General features: G+C 41.9%; 1 protein-coding gene across 7 annotated transcripts in view; it reads right to left on the reverse strand.

Moving 5' to 3' along the window:
• Positions 1–3,489: 3,489 nt before the first annotated feature.
• The window catches only part of LOC110975484 (phosphatidylinositol 4-phosphate 3-kinase C2 domain-containing subunit beta-like), a 49,442-nt gene continuing 29,059 nt past the window's right edge, over positions 3,490–23,872 (reverse strand). For 4 of the 7 annotated variants that reach the window (XM_087130440.1, XM_087130436.1, XM_087130438.1 and 1 more), the window contains 18 exons: positions 23,640–23,828; positions 23,067–23,160; positions 22,196–22,290; positions 21,727–21,907; positions 20,882–20,983; positions 20,575–20,667; positions 19,011–19,140; positions 18,613–18,749; positions 17,970–18,139; positions 17,175–17,331; positions 15,612–15,721; positions 15,060–15,182; positions 14,493–14,568; positions 13,401–13,643; positions 12,213–12,297; positions 9,041–9,067; positions 7,931–8,184; positions 3,490–7,300 (listed from right to left, as the gene is read on the reverse strand). In XM_087130440.1, the coding sequence (XP_086986566.1) occupies positions 7,118–7,300; positions 7,931–8,184; positions 9,041–9,067; positions 12,213–12,297; positions 13,401–13,643; positions 14,493–14,568; positions 15,060–15,182; positions 15,612–15,721; positions 17,175–17,331; positions 17,970–18,139; positions 18,613–18,749; positions 19,011–19,140; positions 20,575–20,667; positions 20,882–20,983; positions 21,727–21,907; positions 22,196–22,290; positions 23,067–23,160; positions 23,640–23,828 (2,449 nt within the window). In that variant the 3' untranslated portion in view covers positions 3,490–7,117. The remainder of the gene's footprint in view (positions 7,301–7,930; positions 8,185–9,040; positions 9,068–12,212; positions 12,298–13,400; positions 13,644–14,492; positions 14,569–15,059; positions 15,183–15,611; positions 15,722–17,174; positions 17,332–17,969; positions 18,140–18,612; positions 18,750–19,010; positions 19,141–20,574; positions 20,668–20,881; positions 20,984–21,726; positions 21,908–22,195; positions 22,291–23,066; positions 23,161–23,639; positions 23,829–23,872) is intronic. The other 3 variants (XM_087130439.1, XM_087130437.1, XR_015423464.1) reach the window with 2 other exon arrangements.

The raw sequence follows: 23,872 nt of genomic DNA on the forward strand, positions 1-23,872 counted from the left end.
TCACTCTTAATAGAGTGAAGTTCTCTCCAAAAGAATGAGATTTCCACTTTGGTTTGTCTGTTAGAGTGGTTTTAACTCTTTTGGAGTGGCTTGCGGAACTTACTCTTTAAGAGTCAGGTTTTCACTCGTTTGCCTTTATAGATATTCCTGGGGGAACATCAAATCAATACTGACATCGATTTTAAAAATCATCCTTTTACCTCAAGTACCATTCTACAAGTAGAGTTATATTTTTGAATCAGCGTGGTTTTATATCTTATTCCAAGTCAGCACTACTCCTTTATTCCTTATAGCGCGTTCATAATTATGTATTGGGGGGGGTGGTATCGTGTCTGCATTTGCCGTGTTTCACACCTGCACAATTATTCTAGTAATGAACACTCATCCGCAGCTCACGCATACGGAGTTGCAAGGAAATGTTTGTGGAGCGTTTTAGAAAGGCGTGAAAATGGCGGTCCATTCGCACTATGAAGAGCGTCGTGGAGGAAATGGATTGCCTAATTTCGCATGTAGCACCAGGTCCATTTATTAGAAACAGGAATGAAAACATGAGGCACCAAAACAGGTTTATCGTTACAGTGAGTTTCCCTCGGTCGACTTGGCTCTATGGGCTATCGGGATTGCTTGAGTTCCAACGTAGAGGGACTTTCTCTAATGAAAAAAAGAAAGCTCAAGACCAGGGCTATTTCAAAATTCATTAAATTCCCCTCATTCATCTCTCAGCAGACGACCAATGTATAGCTTTTCCTCTATAATGTCCCAAACTGCATACGCCTTAGGCACCATTGTTATAGAAGGCATGAACGCTCTTGAAGGCGGAACCATAACTCTTGGTGTCTCCTTCATCAGCGTCAGACGCCAGCGAGAATCTCGACGTCGGGCACTCCCTTCTTGATGTCTATACCTTTCGGCAGTTGATATAACACATAAAATACAGAACAATCCGTGGTTTCGTACCCCAAGTAGGACTATAACCTCCCAGCTTTTTTTCGTCAGCACTTGCAATGATGAGTTTTACGCCATAAAGTTATTTTATTAACCCGAAGAGTCCTAACCCCCCGACTTCAAGATGACTTAAAATACACCCTGGAGGAGTTAGGGTTGATGGGGAATTCAAATGTATCCAGTGGTGTAAAACACAGCGATTTATTTTGATGCTTCATTGGGTCGCATCGAGGAACCGTGTCCCCCACAAAAGCTCTCATAACAACTTATTGGGTCCCAATATTCACTGTATTTGCTTTCTTTGACGTTATGATATAAAATGTAAAGGAGTTCCCTAAGTTTAAGAACCCATGAAATGAATTCTGATTAGTATCACGTATTGTGTATCTCTGTACTCTTCTTCGATGTATGAAGACTGTTTGACATCTTTTTGACTTACGTGAACTGAAAAGTGCACCTTCAAATCACCAAGCATTTCTGGACAAGTGAGGGCGCTTTTGCTTTGATATTAATCCAGGAAGTCACTGTTCAGGTTGCATGTTTTCATCACGGACGTGTATAATAAAATCTGGACTCGCAACGCCCTTAATCAGCTTATAGAGTCATTGAATCCACTCGCGGCCATTTTACCAAGCCGAATACAAAGCTTTCCTGGCAATGACCGCCTTTGTTCTTCCTGACGTCAATAGAAGGGTGCCAACCCACGCATTTGTATTCAGCTCGGTAAAATGACCGCTGGTTGGCTTCTATTTCATACAAAGGCATTGCAAGTCCAGGTTTTTTATACGTCCGTGGTTTTCATGGTCAAATTGTGAACTCCAAATTTGCTGTCTAAAAATATTTATGTTAAAAGGTTGCCTGCTGGCTTATTACCATATGCTTACACAACAATAAATTGCCAAAGGAAACGAATGAGTGTTTAGAATATTTAGAAATATTGTGTGCACAAATATCAGTGCAACATTGAGGTCAGTGCCTTGGATGACTTCATAAGTTTGCTCATAAATATGTAAATGTTATCAGCATAAACCCAAAGGTGTAATTTCAAGGGTCTTGGTAAAATTCAGTAAATATTTCTGTTGCAGGGGCCCTTTAAATGCTTCAGTTGATAACATCCAGGGCAAAAGTAACATTTTCAACTACACCACAACATTGTCCTTGTTGCAACGCATTACAAGCAAAGCCGATAAAGCCAAGATACGAACATGTGGCTCTTGGGAGCAACATCGGAGATTTTCTTTAAGACTGGCGACGACAAAAAAGATTACTGGCTCCTACATTATGAATATCCCACGAGGATAACAATTATATATATATTTTTTAAATGGATCTGTGGGCTATGTATTTTGGGAATTCTCAGAGGACTTAAAAGCTGAGCTTAAATGAGACTGTGACAGGCTATTTATGCTTCCCAGCAATTCCAAGGCGAAATTGTTGAAATGGCTTGAAATTCCAGCAAACGACTGCCGATTAATATCAACGAGGAAATAACATAACACGATAAATATAATGCGCCTTCGTTTCCTCAAAGCGCCTTCATTTCCTAAAAAAAACAAAACAAAAAAACCAAAAAAAAGACCAATCGTCAGTAACAGTCACCCACATTATGGCTAATTGGCGTTTGGGGATTTTCAATTGGCCTCCCACTCCGATGTCGAAGAGTATGGCATCAGGTGCATTGGTTCTATTTCTAAGATTCCCAGTGGACTTGAATGCCGACAAGAACCTGCAAATAATGAGCTTTCCGCAGACCGTGTTTTGTAATCCAGCGTCATTGCTAATTTCCACCCACCTGAAGGAGACGCACGAGACGTCACGGTGTGACTTGATGAATCAATTAAAATCGTCCTGGTTTTCAACGATCAATCGACAGTGGCGTGAATAACGAGTAAGAACAAGGCCGCGCAGCAGCATGACCAGGCCCACGTTTTCCGTATTATAATCATTAAAAAAAATCAGTTTGCAGAGTCCGTCTTCAGTCTTATCAACCGTGACCAAAGACAGAAACTGAGAACCAAAAGGCCCATCGCGTTTTTACAAATTTGGAGATTTATACCACAGATCAAAGAAACGGAAAACAAGTGAATGAGAAAAAGAAAAGTGAGTTGTAATGAGTCAAAAATGGCATCCTATGACTTCATATTGGGCGTAAAAATGTCCATTTCGCATTTTAAGCTGAAAAGAGCTTCCGATCGAATTACAAGCAAAGAATAAATGAGCCACTCCGGTTTTTCAATAAGACAAGGTCAGTCGACGCGGGAACACTCTACTTGATGTCATGGCAGCTCCACATGTTTAGTGCGTTTGAACAGAAATAAAAAGGTCCTTTAAGCTTGTTATAGTTGAGCTCTGAAGAGAAATGACACTGCATTCCACTTGGATGCTTCCATATTTATTTGAATGGATAAAATCAGAGAAGACATGTTTTCCTTAGAGGTGCGCTTTAACTTACTCACACAGTACTGCCCTTAATTGTCAATAACTGTAATTTCTCCAACGCAGTAGGAACTCCAAGAAATGATCATTCACGTCATATCTCCCCACTGATGGACATACTTCATTTTATTCCTCTTCTCTCAGAATGTACAGACGTTATTTAGTTATTAGAATATAAAATCAGCGTCAAGTGGGGCACTCCACACAACCTTACAGACATCTTTCATGTTCTTTTCCATGAAAGTGTATGTATTTAGTTTCCATTCAATAATTCTTACAATCATGACATCCGCTTCGCCTACAACCACGGATAAATTTTAAACATTCGTAATCACTTCTATCAGGGGCACTCCACACAACCTTACAGACATCTTTCATGTTCTTTTCCATGAAAGTGTATGTAATTTAGTTTGGCATTCAATAATTCTTACAATCATGACATCCGCTTCGCCTACAACCACGGATAAATTTAAAAATCACTTCTATCAGGCTTTTCCTCAGTCAGAGCTACCTTGAAAATATCTTGGAATTTCAAACTCATACAAATGACGCAAAATTCGTGTCTTGAATCAAGTGTCCTGATGTTTAAAATAATTTATCAATTTCGATGAAAATGGGCAACATGGCTACCAAACGGATAACTGGTAAGCAACGATTACTGAAGTGGGAATCTCCAGTGCACCAGCGGGATATTTCGGTCCTGACCAGTCAATGAGGCAGTTTGGTATTCCAAATACGCGAGGTCATTCGTGAACACAACACCCGTACGAGGAGCTTATGACCGAGATGATAGGGCAGACCTCGCGCGTGCAGGTTGCCTTTTTCCCGAATGACCTCGGAGGCGGTTTCATTTTTGACATGCTCATTTGGTCTCACATCGACTGGCTCATTACCTGGGGCGTGTTTCCGAAACCCCAAACAAGAAATAAATATGTTTCTGACAACACAGCAAAAACCAAGTACATATTTGAGGCAGACCACCAAAAAAAAACCCTGAAACGGCTACGTCATAGACGACAAGCAGACGACCTTAATGACGAGTCATTTTCACTCAACGTTCGGCATGTTTCTCATCCGAGCTGCTAGTGCCAAAGATTGTCCAGCGCAGAAAACAGCGTCGCTCATTCCCGTACTGTTATCTGATTGGTCAATTACGTATGACGTCACCATCTTGATGACAGCTTGCCTGCTAAATTTGCTGCTCCCATTGCACAGGTCACAAATTTGTGTATGGAGCAAAACGACTGGTATTCGACTGCAATCAATGCAACTCAAAAACACTAAACAACAGAAGGGAATGTACCCAAAATTACCATTGTCATTTTGTAACCAATGAATTCTGGTAAATATTGTAGAATCTAACTGCAAATTCGTATTTCCTTGCAAATAAATGTAATTTATGCGGACAACCTTGATGGAAGAAGAGATAACGACTAAAGCATTTTGCTTAAAGTTGCTTTTGAGAAAACTGTAGGCCGAATCACCTGAAAAATAGCAGCAGATTCGAAATTAACCATCAAATATAGAAAAATTGAAGGAGGCTAAAGTACAGGAGGTTTAGCAAGTTCTAGCTCAGAAGGATCATGGTTCGGGAGTTGAAAGTGTGCAAACTACAGAATGGACCTTGATCTAAAATAAGCAAGTTCATAGAAAATGAAACTCTTGCTAACCGTGGTTGATAATTATGCACAGGGGGTCTGCCCACCCCTCCCAGTGCCCCCACTAAAAAAACGGATGAATAAATATTGAACAAGGCTCACAAAAACTTGCCCCCCCAAAAACGCACCACTGAAGGTTGGTGCCCCCACCCCATAAGATGCTGGTGCAATTTGTGTCCCCCCCCCGTAAAATCCTAGTTACGCCACAGGACACAGTCCACTCATTTTGTACGATAGCTGACACAAAACCTCCAGAATGGAGGGCTGTTGAAATACAGACAGGCCGATCTTATTCAAGAAATATTCTTACAACACCTCAGTGTCCTCACAAAATATGTCCCCTCTATATACTATCAAGTACCACGTTTGTTCGTTCTTAGATATAAACTTTACGAACTCCCATACAATATGAAAGATTATTTTCCCCTATACCTGTATCATAAAAATTTCCCATTAAACACATTTTCATTAAAGTCCTGATAGACAATCCTCCACCTCTTAATTAATAAAATGTACAGTAACTTAAAAATAATCCCAGTTCTTACTTTGTATCATCCATGTACAAACATCGGTGGCATATTTGACAATTTTCATTCAATAATTTCAGTGGTACGTGTAAATAATATTTCGCATTAAGATTAAGAAAAACAGATATGTCGTGCCCAGAATAACACTTTGTGTCCTCACAGTTGACGATACGAAGATAAAAACGCAAGGAATTATTGCAAAATGTAGATTTGGGCATTTCATCCGAAAAAAAAAGTTACATGAAGTACACGTTGAAAACATATTCCAATCGGTGTGACACTGAAATCAATCCACTGCTGGTCAACGACACTTTCCTGTACAAGTTGCCAGCATTCAAATTAACAAACGAACATCAATTCTCAACATCAAAACCCTGCTCGAACTGTTCACAGGTCACGTACACTCTCACACATTTCACTTGACATTCGGTAAATACACGCACATTCAAAAATTATAAAACTTTTCAATTAAACGGATGACAATCCCCCAACCGACGGAGTTTATTTTACAAGGATTATCGACAGATTAAATTATTGTTGTCAGTGAAAAGAGGGGAATACTTCAACATGAACGGAATCTGATTACAAAATAACTGCATTTATGTTCTTTAAAAAGAGCAGACTTTTACAAGGCCAGATAACTCTTTAGTTAAGAAGTTTTGAGTTGGTACAGGCAGTGTTGACGGCATAGAGGTAACCAGGTAATTCCAGAAATCAGGGGTCCAAACGTGTGACATTTTTGTATCCCTGTTACATCTGACCTTTGTTATTTGACATGGAAATATCACCAGAATTGATTTCAAACTATTACTATTTGTTTGGCTCCTAATTTCCTTTAATTCATCACTCTTGGAAATTAGAAAATGTGTTCTGAACCTACAAAATCACGTCAGATGTGACAGTGACACGGGGAAAAAATGGACCCCTTCTTTCTGGAATTACCCACCAACATGACTCTGTTTTCAAGTTGTTTCAAATATCTCAAAGTTATTCACTTGTCTAACTATCATCACTGTAACTATATTGGCTACATATTTTTCTCTGGTTTATCAGACAGTGCCAAAAATGCACAAATAGTCAAATACATGACCCAAGGGACACATGTGAACCGATTGAAACAATCTGCTGAAAAGTTCAAACGGTAAAAAAGAAAATCACAAGATTTATGCAAAACCACCACAAAGGTTAATGATGTGCTAGAGTAATGTGTAAGTCTATAAATTCCGTTCCAAGTTTGGTGTGATTAAAGCTATACCATTGCACATGACGGAGCACAAGCCAGACTTTATTGTCAAGCTAAAGAATAGCCTGGGTCACGGTGCCCAATCCTAAAGCACATCTTGAAGCAAGAAAGACAAGCATAGAACAGGCTATCTCCAGGGCATTTCTAATCCAGCCTGGTACTACCTTTCCGACAACGACTATTCCAAGCTGACACTGCAAATCTTCACCTAGCCTGGTTCTATCGTACATTACTTCTGGAGGCAGTCACTCTGCCATGCCAGCCTCGAGCCCAGACCAGGCCTCTGAGCTGACTTACTAGCCTGGCTCTTAGGGATCTCTGGCAAGATTACCCAGCATGTACCAAGCCACTGTCTCCACGCTCAGGTCCAGGCTAGCGATGGGGATATCTATTCCACCCAGGAAGTTGTTCTCCTTGAGGTAATCCGAATCCCAAGCCGTGAGCCGGATGGTGCGTTTCAGGACCTCGGACCAGGGAATGTAGTAAACGAGCTGAAAGATATTAATCCACAGAATCAAAGCAATCCTCAGGTTGGCGTTGTAATTGGGGTGATGAATTGATGGAAACCACAAAATGGAAATTGGTACTTATCAACTCTCTTTGTGTCTCAGCTATTACTGATTGTGATGGGAGATATGTTTGAAAATCTCATTGAACAGCTACTGAAGCACAGCCATCATTTCCCACATTACCTTAACATTTTTGGCCGATCTGTCCAGAAAAAATGGAAATTTCACAAGAGTGGCACGTCCGATTTTCATATTCAATATTATGGTGGGCCATTACTAAAAAAAAACCCTTCCTGAGGCGACTTTGGAAAAAACCTCCGGTAAGGAAAGGCTGGATTCACCAGCTCTATCCGACCTGAGATGAATTGCGCCCTCACTGGTGAAAGAAAGACAGATAGTAAGAAGTTTCCCAACTGGGTTCCTGCACATGTTCAGCGCGCATGCACAGACCGTGCATTCCAGAATAAATACCATGTGCGTACTCAGCATGTCCCATGTCAAACATGCCTAAACGTGCACACCTATGCATTGAGCTCGTACCAAAGGACTGTCAATTTCATTTACAAACATGCCCTCTTTTGTTCCCGCTCGGAGGGGATAGGGTGAACTCACCATCTCGTTGTACGTGGGATTGGACGTCTTCTTCTGAATTCTGGTTTTTCTCTTGGTCTGCTTGTGCGGATCGGGCAACAGGTACGTCTTGATGTACGGGTCGGGCTCGCCTTTGTCCGGTGCCAGGAGATCGGCTGCATGCCTGACCATGATCATCAGGGCGTCCTTTTGGTAACGAATGGCCACTTGGACGCGGCCAGAAAACTGACCAGGGGCCACGGTGGGTTCCACAGTGTCGGTTGTAATGGGGTCATCTGTGAACAAAATTTGGAAAGAAAATGTGCCGATGCTGAAAGAACTTGGCTGATTTTAAATTTCGAACAGCGACGCAAACTGCCGAAAATTGGTGGCGCTGTGGGACAATTTCTCTCTTGGGACATGGTTTTGAAATGAAAACGGTGGCATTTGTGGTTTAACTGTGACCGTTCCAGCATCAAGTAAATTTTATATTAAGCCCACAGAAAGGTTAATAAAGTACATGGTTTAGCATCAATGGTGTAAAAATGGTTAGTAGTATCTTTTTGTGTGCTGTCTGCAACAAAGATGGATTACAAATCTTTATGCAAAATGAACATGTGAATTAAGTTTTATCTTCTGGTTAAATGTAGAATCATTATTGTGGGTTTGGAAAAGTAAATTTTCCTATTGGAAGCATTTAGCGATGTAGCCCCAAGCTCCCAAGAGAGGCTTGTGTAGGATTGAGGAAGGTAGAGCCCAGCAACTGTCACTTTACACTGGGCTTGATGTCCCTTGAAAGTTTTAAGTACAAAGAATGTGACATTGGTTTGCTGTACAGTGGAGGATTTTTGGGAATTAAGAAAGCTTTTTTGGAAAAGATGCCATGATGTTAATAGGTTAAATAACAACCCTTTTTCAAAACACAAAGTTAACAGAGATGACTTTCGGCACTTACTCTTGGCTGCTTAATTGTCAAATTGTGCAAAGGGTTTGCAGAAAGGTGAAAAATATCAAATCAGAAGAAAGGGTCAACTATCTGGTGCCATCTCCAAAAATCAAATGACTTTGAAAATGATAGCGGTCAGACCGGTAAGCATGGAAGGTGAGCTGATTATGGGAAATGGATTGCTTATTGTTTGTGTCTTATCTCACCGGAGTCAGTCGGAAACAATGGCCCATCTGTGAATAGAAACAGGTCATCGAATCAACAGGGCTAATATTAGTCTCTTTGGAGTCTGCGTAACATTGAGAAAGGTAATAGTTCACAGAAAAGTTATAGTTCACAGAATGGTTATAGTTCACACAAGTTGGTTGAGTTTGCACAGAACGTCGCATGGTTAATGTCAGTGGGTGGCACATACAAGTTTCTGCGCATTTAGACAGATATTAAAAACAGACAGAAACTATTTTATCTATTTGAAATAAAAGGAGCCACGGTTCAGATTCCCCCAAAAAGGAGCCCAGAAAAATCTTATACAAAAAGGGAAAGCTGAATTTCTCAGCCTTTTAATTTCCCTTCATTTGAAAAGCGTGTACTAAAGCCATCAAAGGTAAACAGCATAACACTCAGAAAGGCCATCAAACTTACAGTAAAACAATTAAAATTCCCCCCTCATTCCCCACCCAAAAAAATGGTTTTTCCCATTTCCCCCCCCCAAAAAATGGTTTCCCCATCCCCCCCCAAAAAAATGGTTTTCCCCATTTCCCCCCACCCAAAAAAATGGTTTCCCCATTTCCCCCCCCAAAAAAAATGGTTTTCCCCATTTCCCCCCCCCCAAAAAAATGGTTTTCCCCATTCCCCCCCAAAAAATGGTTTTCCCCATTCCCCCCAAAAAAATAGTTTTCCCCATTCCCCCCCCAAAAAAAATGGTTTTCCCCATTCCCCCCCCAAAAAAATGGTTTTCCCCATTCCCCCCCAAAAAATAGTTTTCCCCATTCCCCACCCAAAAAAATGGTTTTCCCCATTCCCCCCCAAAAAAATGGTTTTCCCCCATTCCCCCTCCCCCCCCCAAAAAAAAAATGATTCTGGATCAACCTTTTCTAGTTTTACCTGCAAGCAGCTTCACTTGCAGAAGAAGTTAATGAGCATTTCACTTGGGAGCATGATTAACACAACTACAAATCACTCTCTTTCCTATGTTTTTATGTACATGCATAGGATGATCCTGAAGAGGCTTTGCACGGTAGCCATCTTGAAGGGAAGTTCTTTTGTTCCACAGGGAAGCCTCCTTTGTGCGTATCATGTGGAAGAAAAGCACTGGCCTGCAAGATGGCCGTTAAGCAAACCCTATACACTTTTTACATTGTCTTGGAGAGAGTTATGACTTTATTCTAATAAATCTTTGAATCAGTTTGCTTTCTGACAATAATTTTGTCTGTTATGTTTTGGATTACTGCAAATGATGGACTGCACCTTTGAGCACACACGTATTTACAGTCCACAAAAATTACATCTCACGCCTTTCCAACCCTCTTTTATCCTTCTGTTTTCATCCATGCACGATCAATTCCATTGCTGGATTGTCAGTCACTCTCATCATTTTGCCTTAGAGAAAGATTCTGCTTGAATCAAAATATCAGTCCTCTTGAAATTTTCCGACCTGTACGTATCTAGTCAATGCGCATTATTGGCAAGCAGTTTGACGACAGTTCCTAATATTTTACATTTCTGAAATTCTCCTTCCTCCCATCTTGGGGCAAAACATCGCGATTTTTTCCCCCCCTGCACCCTGTGACCCCGTCTGTGTAGTTCCAGCATGTCAATATACTCAAGCCAAATATTGGACGTTGGATTTGCAGCGAGTGTTGACTTTGGGGGTGTGCAGCAAGCAGCGGCACGGTTCAGTGCATGCATTGAGGAGAGAGCACGACCAAGAACGAGGCAGATGAGGATTAAGCCAGCTCACGGGAACCTCAGACAAAAATGCAAATTCTACACCCTCATAATTTCCAACTCCTCAGTCAAATGAACATTTCTGTCTCGTCACACAGTACCATCTTTGAATAATAATCCCCCCCCCAAAGTTAAATACCTTTTCATATAAACCTGACAAACATGTACAGTCATTTGCCAAAGTTTAAGACCACCTGCAATTTTATTGGTATTTCTGTCACTGAGCCTGCATTACATTGTCTCATTGAATGATTACTTAACATGGTTTTACAGTGGTGCATAATATCAGTGTAGTGCTATGTACCCATTGGAATGAAACTTTATGCAAAGGCAGGTCTTGTATGACATTTTGTCTGCAAGGCAGCATGGGTAAAAAAAGCCAGTCTAAGCAATCAGAAATACGGGAGGGCACACTGAATATTAGACTGTTAACATGTCAAATCATAGAAATGTAGTCAAATAGGTGTTCATTAAAGCAAGATAACAAGGTTACACATTGGAAATAAATGTAAGTTGCCATGATTGATTGGTTTAAGATTGGTTTTTCTTCAGGTCGATGCACTTTTGTATGGGTGGTCCTAAACTTTTGAAAATGACTGTATTTCTGCATAATCCACATTTAATTGCCATTTTAGAACCCCGAGAAAACTTTTTCCTTCAAAAATATGGTTTCTCTTCACTGGCGTAACTTCACAGAAAATGTAAAAATTACATTTAAAAGATTACGTGCATGGACATACATGTAACTGCCTCAAATGCACATCAGAGAAAAACAAAGCCCAATGTCAAACAGACTTGTACAAATCCACATGAAATAAATTCCATTCTAAAAAATTAAATCCGGAAAATATTTATAAATAATTAACACATAAACACATATTTCGTGACAAAGTGGAGAATCCTTTAGCATTGTTGAATGCCTGGCTGAGGAAAGCCCAGAGAGAAATAAAGGAAATGTTAAACCGCAAGTGCAAGATTCCCAAAATGACAGTGCTACATGTAGCAAGCACTGGTCTAATTATTGAGTCGTTTGAGGGCATGATGGGCGCTATCTGTTATCGGGTACTAGCGTCTTGGAGCAAGACTCAGAAAATGATAGCTAGGATTTCTAATTGGTGCCTTTCTAAAGCCGAAAAGTGACAAAATGGGACATCATGTACCAGAGTGTTATTCAGTAAAGGAAGAACACATTCGTAGGTGATCATTCTAGAAGAATATGTAGCCTGAAATTGAAATCGAACCATATCAGAATAGAAAGCAGAATCTTAAAAGAGTAAACTTTTTAGAGTAACTTCTTAAGAATTTCCACCACCCGATATGCTGTGAACGCCTACATTTTCAGAGAATAAAATGAATGAATTAGGAAAGAGGGCGGGTCCAATAAGCCTAAACTATTTGGAGTGAGTAAATAAAGGAAGTTAGTTTACTCACTTTTTAGTTTGACGCTCTTGTGCGCGAGATGGGCATCTTTCTCGTCCCTTAGCGACGGATGAAAGAAGGTATAGACGAGATCACACTGAAAGAAAAACGCGAAATATAATGTCACTATTCATGTGTGGATAATCTGTAACTTACGGTGACAACAGGATACATTTAATGTACTTGTGAGTATTTGTGAGTTCTTGTGAGTTACTAATTATAACGACAACTGTTAGTGTAACGCTGTTAAAATCTAGTCCCCCCTGAAACCAGATTTCAGGTGGCTGAACTCACGTTTTCAGGTACATGAGAGTATCCAGGGCATAGGCTCATTAGACACCAAGCCATTTCCATGCCCAAGTCCAATCCTTTTTTTAAAAATTTTATCGGGACGGCAGAGCTCTTTGGCTTAGAAGGGCCTGCCATGCTATTGGCTTTCTGATTGGTCTAAATGCTGTGCCATAGCTGTGCCGAATGTAACTACAATTGAAGTTCACAATGCACCGCAAATGAACGTCAACCTGTGAAGGGGAAATTGTCTTGGCACCGTTTCCATTCCCAGGGAAGTCATTTTCATTTCACAACATGTCAGAGTGGGAAAAGATTTTGATGGATTTTCCCACAAGTGGGAAATCATTTTCACGACTTGTGACGAGTGAGTGTGAATGTTCCAGTGAATTCTTTTCAGAAAATTTCCCCTGCAAATAGATCACTCTCCAAACAGACCACTTGGGCGGCAAAGAGTTTGCAGAAACATCATCTTTTGGTTTTTCGACTTACCTCAAATCCGTTCAAGATGGACAGCTGTCCCATGAATTTTAAATAGGGTTGTATTTTTATTTAGTAGTGTGTATATTACTTTCTGGAGTTCTAATAGCTGTGTGGCATTTCTAACACTTTGTGATTTATTGTTTAACTTTGGTACCGACGGTCAGCCATAGTTTTAGCAGCTACTTGTAGGAAAAACACGACTGTGACGTCAAATGAACAACTTTCAACGACAATGTAACTGTAGTTAATCTCCTGTTTTTCCCTCCGATTATGAACATTATGATTATTATCACGAAGTCACTCCACTCAACAATACCCAACACAGATGCCACATTTGATGTCCTACTTCTGCTGTCATCCTGCCGTCCACAGCATCTAGACAGCGCCTTGCCCCTTGATTTTACCCTGACGACCCAACCGTTTCTTTACCTGCGAGACCTCGGGCGGCAGAGCAAACAGGTGCCTCAGGAAGAGGTCCAGCTCGTTGCGCCGCTTCTCCGCCACCTGGTTGACGTGGGTGCGGCCCACCAGGGGCCCCGAGCGCAGGTTGAAGACGCGGGCCTGCGGGTGGAGGACGGCCAGCTTCTGGGCAAACTCGCTGAACTCGCTGTAGCGGCGGAAGATGAAGGAGGGCACGCTGGAGCCCTCCCGCAGAACGCTGACGATGTACACCTGACCACAAGAAAGGAAATCAGCCGCTTGTGAATGAAATGTCTGTAGTCTACAGCGGGAATTCCTCCCCAAAATGGTGGATGCAAATATCGTCCATTTTAAATATAAAAAGTCAATTAGCACCATCTGTAACTTAACACAGTTAAGAAGAGGACACTTGTCTGACGATGCTCTTCACCGTACATTCATAAATACCTCAGACAGTGTGTCCCTATTTAACAACGTGTAACTTAACCATGTACATGTATTCACATTTGATAATGCCCGCTGAGAAATGATAAAGCCCACCGCGTAAATCACGCACTGGCGCCTCGATATGAGACATTCTGATTGGGCAAGAGTCAGTGTGCACGTAGCTCGTCACGTGCATGCCAAGTCTATGTAAGGAGACACTTTTGGACAACTTGCACAAGTAATATACTGTAAAATTGGCGGGAGGTGTTCTGGAAAATGAAAGTAAAATTCTAGAACACAATTATCGAAAATCCATCTTATATTGACTCCTTTTGACTCTCTGACTAGAAAAGGTATTTATGAATGGAAATAAATATCCCTTATTATTCCATTTGCTTTTGCCTGTTCAGTAACAGCTGTGATATTGAAATTGAACAGCTGTCATAAAACCGTGATCGTCCTTGTCCAAGAAGTATAATACAATTAAATTGAAGTGCGGGTAAGAAACTTCTGGTGACACTACCTGTAAGTAAGTTGCGTGCTACACCACACATTTGTGGTGCAAGCCTTACGCAAGGTGCGACGTTACGCTCAGTTTTTGAGACATTAGCTCCAGCAGCTCAGAATCCCAATGTATGAGGTTTCGTCCCACCCATTCTCTCTTCCCAGACTTACATAGTATTTGGCATCTTCGTATCTCTTCTGAATGCCAAACATCGAGGCACTCGCAATCTTACCATCCATGGCCATCCTAAGAAAAAAATTAAAACACCAAGGAACTTGATGAAAGCTGGTTACTGCTGACCAACACTGGGAAGAACAAGCTATTCGATTTCGGTACAACAGCACGGCCAGAAAATGTTCCGTTGACATCAGGAAAATCATCCCCAAATTTTCCAGGATTGGAGACTTTTATTAGGCGCTAGAAGGCTGGTGTCTAACAATCCTACATGACTTTGACAATGAAACTGTATCCAACATTTTAGCAGACTTGCGGTTCATACATTTACATCAAATTCAAGTTTAAAACTTGGAGAAAACGATATGCACGTCTGAGAAACATGACAAGGAAATTGAAGCCGTAAAGATAGGAATAAAGGAACTAAAGGCAGCCTACTGAAATAACAGGAGTGCTCCACGTTTTGATATAGTCTCCCTAAGTGAGAGGGTCCAAAATCTGATTATCAAAAACCGGTGGTAATGTTGGCAGAATGGCTGACTGATCTAGCCTTTGGCACTTACGTGTATCTCTTGGGAGCGAACGAGAGTTCCAGGCTGTTGGCAGCGGAGAAGCTGTGGTGGGCCAAGTTGTGGATGAAGAAGTTGATCTGCGTGGCCTTTGACCCTAGACTTGCCTCAATCAACCTAAAGGAAAAAAACGGTTTACACATGTTTAATTTGTCTCAAAATATTCCGGGTCAGTACTCAAAAGTGCACCTCATGGCAATGTCCACTCCAGTACAACCATCTACAAGACAAATCAAAACAAATATTGACCATTCGCTCTCACTATTTCTTGCATTGTTTTCTGTTTTAAATACAGGACAATCTGAAAGTTTACATTTTGAGTGAACACAATTTGCCTACATCATCCACAATTCTACACTGTGCAAGAAACCAATGGCACGTTCTTTGTACTTCAAATGCCAAGGGCAGCAATCCCTGCTTAAATAACAGTGGCTGGGCTCTACCTTCCTCAATCCTACAAAATCCTCCAAACACCTATTGGATTTTGAAGTATCTGGTTGGGTTGGGACCAAATATTTTCTTCACAGACATTTCAGGTTGCAATACCTCGTTATCATGGTTGTGGCTTCCGTGTCGCTTGCCTTGGGTTTGAGAGCATTCTGGACGTAATTCAGATCTTCTGGTTTGGACAGTTGGCTAATGCCCGCATTCAGCATCTAAACACCAAAGGGAAAACGGAACTGATTTTCATTTTAACCATCACAACAATTAAGAACCGGGAAAATTCCAGAAGTTTGGGGTCCAAAAGTGTGACGTTTTCGTGTCCCTGTTTCATCTGACCTTTGTCTTTTGACATGGAAATATCACCGGAATGGATTTCAAACTATCACTAGTTGTTTGGCAGGCACTCTGCAATAATTCTTCACTCTTGGAAATGAGAAAATGTGTTTTTCACTTTCAAAATCATATGTCAGATGAGACAGGGACACGAAAAAAAAATGGACCCCTAAATTCTGGAATTACCCAACTGACAACAAAACATGTACAACTGATGGAAAGCTCGAGCGACGACTGTAGCTTACCACAGTTTGACTAATGTTACCAAAGCGATGGATGGTTGGGACCATTTAATTGACTATTTGGAACCAGGCCCTGGGGTCTGGTCACACACTGTTGGTTATGTGTGATTTATCAGTGCAGAGGGAACCATTCACGTAAAAATGACTGTAAGCGAGGCCATTGACCGTGATCGACTCAAGAGTTGCAGCCAACAGCAAAATGCAAGTGCTGATGAGGTTATTACAAACAATTCAACCAGGGTCCTTAAAGTGTGAGACAGAGAGACAGGACATTCAGTGCATCCTACAGCAAACGAGCATAAACCATATGGGGGGCATGTGGCCTAGTGGTTGGGGTCTAGTAGCTTCCGATCATAGGGTCAGGGGTTCGAATCCAGCCGGTGGCAGCATGTTGTGATCCTGGGCAAGTCACTTTACCCCTATGTGACTCTCTCCACCCAGGAGTAAATGGGTACCTGTGAAGGCAGACACTGTTAGGCTTAGCCGTTTGTGCCGAAAATGGCAGCACCGGGCTAGTATACTCCCCAGGGAGCAGAGATGGTTTCAGGAATGCTCTGATGATGTAAGCCTAATGTGCAAGGCTGATGATAATACGGTAAATGCATAGAGGCATTCTGTAATATGCACTTTATAAGAAAAGACTATGATTATTATTATAAACCTGTGCGTCCATGCCGGTAATTCCCGTCAGAGGACGGCTGTAAAAACTCAACCTCTCTTGTTCCTACTTGAAGTGGATTGCCTCTTTTTACTTGGTATTCATTGAACTACAAATTGTAGCAAGCAAGTTCGGGCAGATAAAAACTGAGAAATACAATCTGCCATAAAAAAGACACCTTCTAACACTATGCAGTCACCTTTCTTTCTAAATCTTTTTGTGAAGCAGTGTCGGAATATTAAATGGGAGACATTTGAGACACAGGCAGGTACCAAACATATCGCTCCTTTACTGTTTTTCCGTCATTTTGAGCACCCACGGAAGAGCTTAAGCATCACGCAATGATAGAAAAAGGGCCATCATGTGAGCTGTCAACAAGCAGGTCAGAAAATCTCTCCCTATCCGATAAAAATAGAGTTAACATTCTCTTACCAAGCCAAAGAGATTGAAGAAGATGTCGGCATGGTGCCTGACGAGGTTGAACGCCGTGGAACACAAGTCCACAAAGTTCTGGAAGTTACTGCTCTGTTTCTCACCACCGTTGATGACGTAGGCCATCTCCGGCGTCAAAACGAACGGGGTACGATCTCTGCAAAAGGATGTTTTTGGAGAGCAGCATAACTTTCAGGTTGGCGGAGTAGCCGATTGGAAGGGGATCGAGATTGTGAAAACCAAATCGCTATGCTCTTCGAGGCAGAGTCAGGATGATGAAAACATTTAAATTCTGTCATCTCTGAAACTGAACGTGCCTTCCCTTCATCTTTCCAAAACTTTCTTGAGGATGGTGAGACTCCTTGCTGATATTTGACTGAGGTTTGAATCGCATCCGTGCCACAAGAACACTTGAATTTTCAGTCCCTACTTGATTTCAAAGAAAATTTCCCAGAGATTTAGCTGCGATCTCTAAACTTCAACATTTCTCATTTGGTGTCACAGCAACGTCATTCTAAAATTTAGGGTACAAACATGGGACATTTTCGTGTCCCTGTTACACCTAACCTGTGTCACTTGACACGGAAATATCACTGAAATTAAAGTAACTATTTTCATTTTATTGACAGGCAATTTGCGTAACTTAATTATACCGTCATTTGAAAATAGCGAATGTGTTCTAGACTTTACAAAAAATTAAACATCAGACATGACGCGAAAAAAGTGGATCCCACATTTACAGAATGGCCATGGTAGTTTTGAAAACTCCTTCCTTTCGTTAACACAAAGTCTTACCTCTTAATGTTCCCAAACATCTGTGCATTACCCAGGAACTTGCCAAAGTCAATGTGGAACATGTGACCAGTCCTCGTCACCATGATATTGTCATTATGTCTGTCGCCGATACCAAGAACATAGGTTGCTACGCAGTAACCGGCACACGAATAGGTGAAATTCTCAACAGCCTGTAATAAAAGATCCAAAGACAGGATATGCATCTCTTTCAGCATTTTAAAAGCAGCGAATATAATGCAATGGTAGAACTTCTCATTCCAGACTGGTTCCAGCCTCATCATTTAGAAGTCAGAAGCACAACAGAAGGATCCCAAACCAGCCTACTTAGCCCTCATTTGGTAAAACCTCAGTTTCCTTGATATACTGTACATGTAACAATTCCAAAAGGTAAACAGACAAACGACACCAAATGACAAGTGAATTAACAAGGGTTACCTTCTTGACCGCATTACTTGGCAGCACAGCGCCCTCTATAACTTTGAGCAAAGCCAATAAAACTCCAATTTTGATATACGGAGCAAAAAATTGAAGTCTATTTATTGACATCACTGCTAGGAACTTGTACAAGACCTGACGGCACTCTGCCGTTTGGAGGGCAGACTACTTCCCACTTTGTGGGGAATTATGTGGGTATGTGACTCACCTTCTGGTAGTCTAGTTCTGTCGGGTTGTGCTTCTGCAACCAGACAGCCAGCGGCTTGTCTTTAAAAGAGCCAGTCAGGCCGTACTCTACTTGAATCTTCCGCATGGTCTCCGACTCACCAACAAGCTCTACCAAACCTAGGATAAAGAAATAAAACGGTTTTTCCCCCTACTCTTTCTATCCATTTATTTTAAACTCCTAATAGAGGGTTTGCATGGCTGCCATCTTGCAGGCCGAAGGCTCAGTTTCGCCGGGTTATGCACAAAAGAGGTTTCCATGTGGAACAAAAGAAATGCCCTGCAAGACAGCTATCAAGCAAAGCCCCTAAATTCAATTTCAACACATAAATATTTGAATATTTGATAATCACTCAAATGTTAAGCTCAGCCCTTATTTACCTCTGTTGAGTCCGGTTGCCATGCACCTGAAGGTTATCATTCTTAGGTCGAGACCTTCGGAGAGCCAGAGTTTGTCCATGATTCGAATCATCTGCATGGTCAGCATATCCTGTCGCATGTCTTCACCCGCCTACGAGAAATCAACCACGAAAATGAGCTTTCTGATAGCAACAAATTTATTACAGTTAAAATCTACAGGTTAGAGAGGTTTCACAGGTCAGAAATAGGTTGGATAGGCTGTGTGGTGTGATGGCAAGTGTCTTGTCCCCTTTTGTTCTCATTCAGTTGAAAACTTGCCACACCTACATGTACATGTCAAGCCATACCAACAGGAACCACATACTGGCTCTTGAAAACTGAACCCCCACAACATGATGAAGTAAATTGTCTGGCTAACACCACTGTGGCCCGGCATGCCCTTTCATGGTCATAAACAACAGCTTTGTGGATCGGTAGTCATCTGTTGGGCATATTGTCGATTCGTTATTTTCAAAACGTAGCTTCAAGCCTCTTGGGTCCGTTGTCAGAATCAGGTTGGTTTCATGCAAGACAAAACGCACCACTGAAAAAAATTGAATGTGCATGTTCCACACCATGTGTGCGGCAGTGTTGTAGTCGAGTACTTTCCGAGTACGAACGTTCTCCGCAAAATACTGAACTGGGTAAGCGGGAATAAAGCCAGAGTGCACAGGTATTTGATGGTAAATGTGCAAAAGTAAGATTACAAAATAAATGTTAGACTTCAGACACTCCCAGTTGTGTAAAATTTAAGTTTTAAGGAGAAAAGTACTCAGTCGAGTACTTTCTGAGTACTTTTATCCTAAAAAGTTAATTTTAATCAAACAGTGATGGTCTGAAGTCATTATGTTGCTTTGTAATCTTACCTTTATGCATGTATCATCAAATGCCGATGTCGTTCAGCTTTGTTCCCTCCTAACTAGTTAAATATTTGGTAGAGAACTTGGTTCTCAAAAGTACTCGACTACATCACTGGTGTGCGGTTGCCTTATTGTTCTACATTCAAAATACCCACAGTATTGGGAACGTCCAGGATATGACCACATGGGTCATTCTGTGATTTTGACGTCAATATTTGTCCTGTCTGTGTGACATGCGTCATATTAATTTTAAAGTTTAGAGTACATTCTTTAATTTCAAGGAGCGAGTGGGTAATGCAAATCACCTGCCAAACAAGTAGAACAGTTGGAGGCCAATTTTAACGGTATTCCCATGTCGTATTTATACGAACGGTCAGGTGTAACAGGGACAGAAAAAATGTCACACATCGGACCCCAAACTTTTAGAACGATCCATTAGTCAACTCCTGTTTGATTTCCCAAGGTAATCTGCTAACAACATACTTAAAATTCAAGATCATTAATTGTCTGTATACAATCTCATATATTCTCCTTCCACTGGTAAGCAAAATAAAAATATGTTAGCGTATTATTTACTAGGCACCAGGCAAAATCAAGAGAAAACTGCCAAAATGTCAAATCTGCCCACTTTGAGACAACATGTAGCTCTTCCTAAAATCAAACCCCAGCAACAACAGCAAACAAACCTTGTACATTATCGTCACGTCCTCCGCCAACGGATCGGCATTGAAGAGAACCAACTTCAGCGGGACGGTAAACGAGCTGTAGTAAGCACAATTCTGAAAGTACAAAACCAAAAAATCTTGAGTCCAGACTAGTGAGCCTACGGGCCTGAGTGTTTTGCGCAGATCCGGATCGCGATCGGTGATCCAACGTGGGTTCACTGACACCGAAACCCACCAAATGGATGGAGTGAACCAGCTTTGATCAGTGACCCGTCGTCGGTTCACTGACACCCAAACCCACCTAATGGATGGAGTGAAATCTGCTTACCTGGACGTTAATCCCTCTCACTTCCAGCGAAGGGTTGGTCGGGAGGTGCACATTGCTGTCAAGTTCGGCTTCCACGCTCTCCAAGCCTCCGTGAAGTAAGGACTGTTTACAGAAGAACAAAGTCTTCATCAGAGGACGGGTCTAGCAAAGCCAAGGCCAAGAGGCCCTTGAAATAACACTTATTTTCTTGTTAAGCCCCGCCCCTATCATTGCGCGAGCAGGTTTTAACTGCTTTGCCTTGTTAAACGAAGCTAAAATTCTCAGAGAGCTTCTTGAAGTTAAACTGCCGAGTGAATCCCTAGTAGCACTCCTATGATCAGTGTCGGAGTCGAGACCTCTTAAGACCGTCAAAGAGTCTGAATTCGAGTCAGAAGCTATTCAAATGAACTTCAACAAAAACCATTCCTCCATCATTGTTCACACTGACACCAGTCTTGCGATGGTCTTGCCTACAAGACTGCTTAAGATCACTACCCGCTCTCCTTACCACGCCTTGGCTCATCAAGCTGCTGGCCTTACCATCCTCCTCGTATCTTTGGCCTCTTTAATTTACTAGGTGTTGATGATATTCTCATATTGCCGTTTCTTGAAATCTGAACTGCTTCATCATGCCCTAGTTACCCCCCGAAATTATAGCCTCTCTCTCCTTACAACCCCTTTATTTATAAGCCCCGCCCCTAACATCCTGCTCACATCCTTGCACCCTTAAGCTACTCTGCAATGGAGTTGAGATTCTCAATTGTTAATTCTCGGAGTCCCAACTGCTTCATCATTCTCTAATAACCGCCACCATCACCACATCCCTCTCCGTACCGCCTCTTTATTGGTTAAGCCCCGCCCCTTACCATCCTGCTCGCATCTTTGGCTCCCTTGACCTGCTCGGCGATGGTGTTGAGATTCTCAATCAGTGCCTCCTGGAGTCTGAATTGCTGCCTCAGCCCCTTGGAGCAGATGCTGAGTAACGCCCCAAGGATCATCTCAATGCGTTGCTTGTACTGGTGCTCCCGAAGACTGTCCTTTAAACACCTAGACGAGATATAAGACAGAGATGAATTCACTTATTAGCAGCGATGATCCATTCCGTTATGCTGGACACCGGGCTCCCCGTATCTTGAACTGCAACTCGGTCCACAAACAGCTATGCATCTATATCCGAACCGTGACTGCTTCTCACTGTCTCCTCTCTACAGGTTTCTTTGGGCTTGCGAACTGCAGCGCCCAGGGCACTGAATGCTACTTTGTGAAAATGAAACTCACCGAGTCCGTTCCTCTGTAAGGTTTATCTGATGGTTTATGTTTATTCATTTCCCTTACCAGTACAGGAAGTGTGAGACCCGTATGCTTTGTATGGACCGCTCAATCAGGAATCGCGCCAAGGCAGAGTCATGGTAACTCTCGTACTTCAGGGCCTAACAAAATAAATAAGGAGAAAGCTTTAAGTTGTATGCTAGGAAATGTTTGGAATTCAAATCCAGGTATACAAATGCTGTTTCAAAACACAATGGACTGCATTCTCAAGTCAGCCAGTTTTCATTTTTTTCCTTTAATCTTTTCCGTAGTAACACATTGACTACAAATGGAATGGTATTAGACAATTTTAAGGATTCCTGTTGGTCCCCATTTTCCCTGAATTTTTTTTCAAAACCTGGCAAAAGACTAAAGTAAGTTTTATCACAAATGTGAATTTCCTCATCACAGTGGACGGACGATGATTGTCGGGAAATTTACTTCACTCTTTCATTGATGCTCTCAATTCAAATAAATTAAAAGCAAGCTCGCTTCCACTTTCAACATGGTCGACTAAAGAATATGTTCTACTGCATATTTCTGATACATGGAACAAACAAGAACTACACGTGATGAACAACAATCTTTGACGGCCAGTGACAAATAGGCACGGTGTGACTCTCATTCCCAGTGATGCCATTTCCATCCTGAGCTCAGTGTGATAACCTTTCCACCTGCATTTTTGTGCACATTCTGCTGAAAACTGGTTGCCCGCATTCTGCGCCGTTCACATGTGTGAATCAGCCAGCAAGGGGTCTTCCCTGGGCATCGAGGGGTAAGCCACAAAATACCATGTACAGCAATTGCATCAATCAGTTCTAACAAAAGAACTTTTTCCAAATCATAACTAAGTTTCACCAGTCAAACATAGGAAATGTGACCATTTCAAGACGCTGACCTGGACAAGCTGAGGTAGGTAGTCGCACAGCTCATCGTCCGAGATACTCTGCATCCATTTCACCGCTGTGCGCCGCACTTCCCTGTCCGCAAATCTGCAGATATAAAGACAAAGCTCTTGCCATGATCACATAGACAAAATGCAAGCTTAGCAGATAAATTTCCCTGCTCAGCAAAAATGGACAGGGAGCCAGCCAGAAATTACACACATCCTAATGCCGTTTTGGTTGGACTCAAACACTTTTCTGCACTGAGTATAATTCTGTGCAGCTCACCCCTGGGACTAATCTCAGAGCACTGCTACAGCACTCAATCTACCACAAACCAAACCTCCATCACCGTACAATGAACACCCAATAAGAGCAAGGCAAAATGTATCCTGAATTCAGAGGTCATTTTCACTTAAGCAGTGAAGTAACGACAGAATTCGTAATTCATATATGTACATGCCAACATAGATTTTTCATAATATGAATAGATATCATTGGAAAGTACTACAGAAGTCAAAGAGAGCAACAACATCTGAGATGCTGCCTAGGAGGATGCGTTGCCATGGTGACAAAATCTGTCCCACCTTGGGTGGAGTAGCTGCAGCGTCTGTATGGGCTTGACCGGTTTCCAGTTCCTGAGCAAGGAGTAGATGTCGGCAAGGCAGGCCCAGTCCCAGGTGGGGGCCACCTCCAGGATGCGGGGCAGGGCTGATGCGTTGCCATGGAGATAGTGCCGCTTGCTCCACAGGAACATGGTGTCTTCCGAGTTCAGGCTGCAAAAGGATTTGAGAGAAATGCACAACTTCTAAAGGCAACT

Source organism: Acanthaster planci, linkage group LG20 (assembly GCF_054643075.1).
Source record: "Acanthaster planci isolate LZ-2023a linkage group LG20, COTS_SCS, whole genome shotgun sequence".
In the NCBI taxonomy this organism is placed as follows: domain Eukaryota; kingdom Metazoa; phylum Echinodermata; class Asteroidea; order Valvatida; family Acanthasteridae; genus Acanthaster; species Acanthaster planci.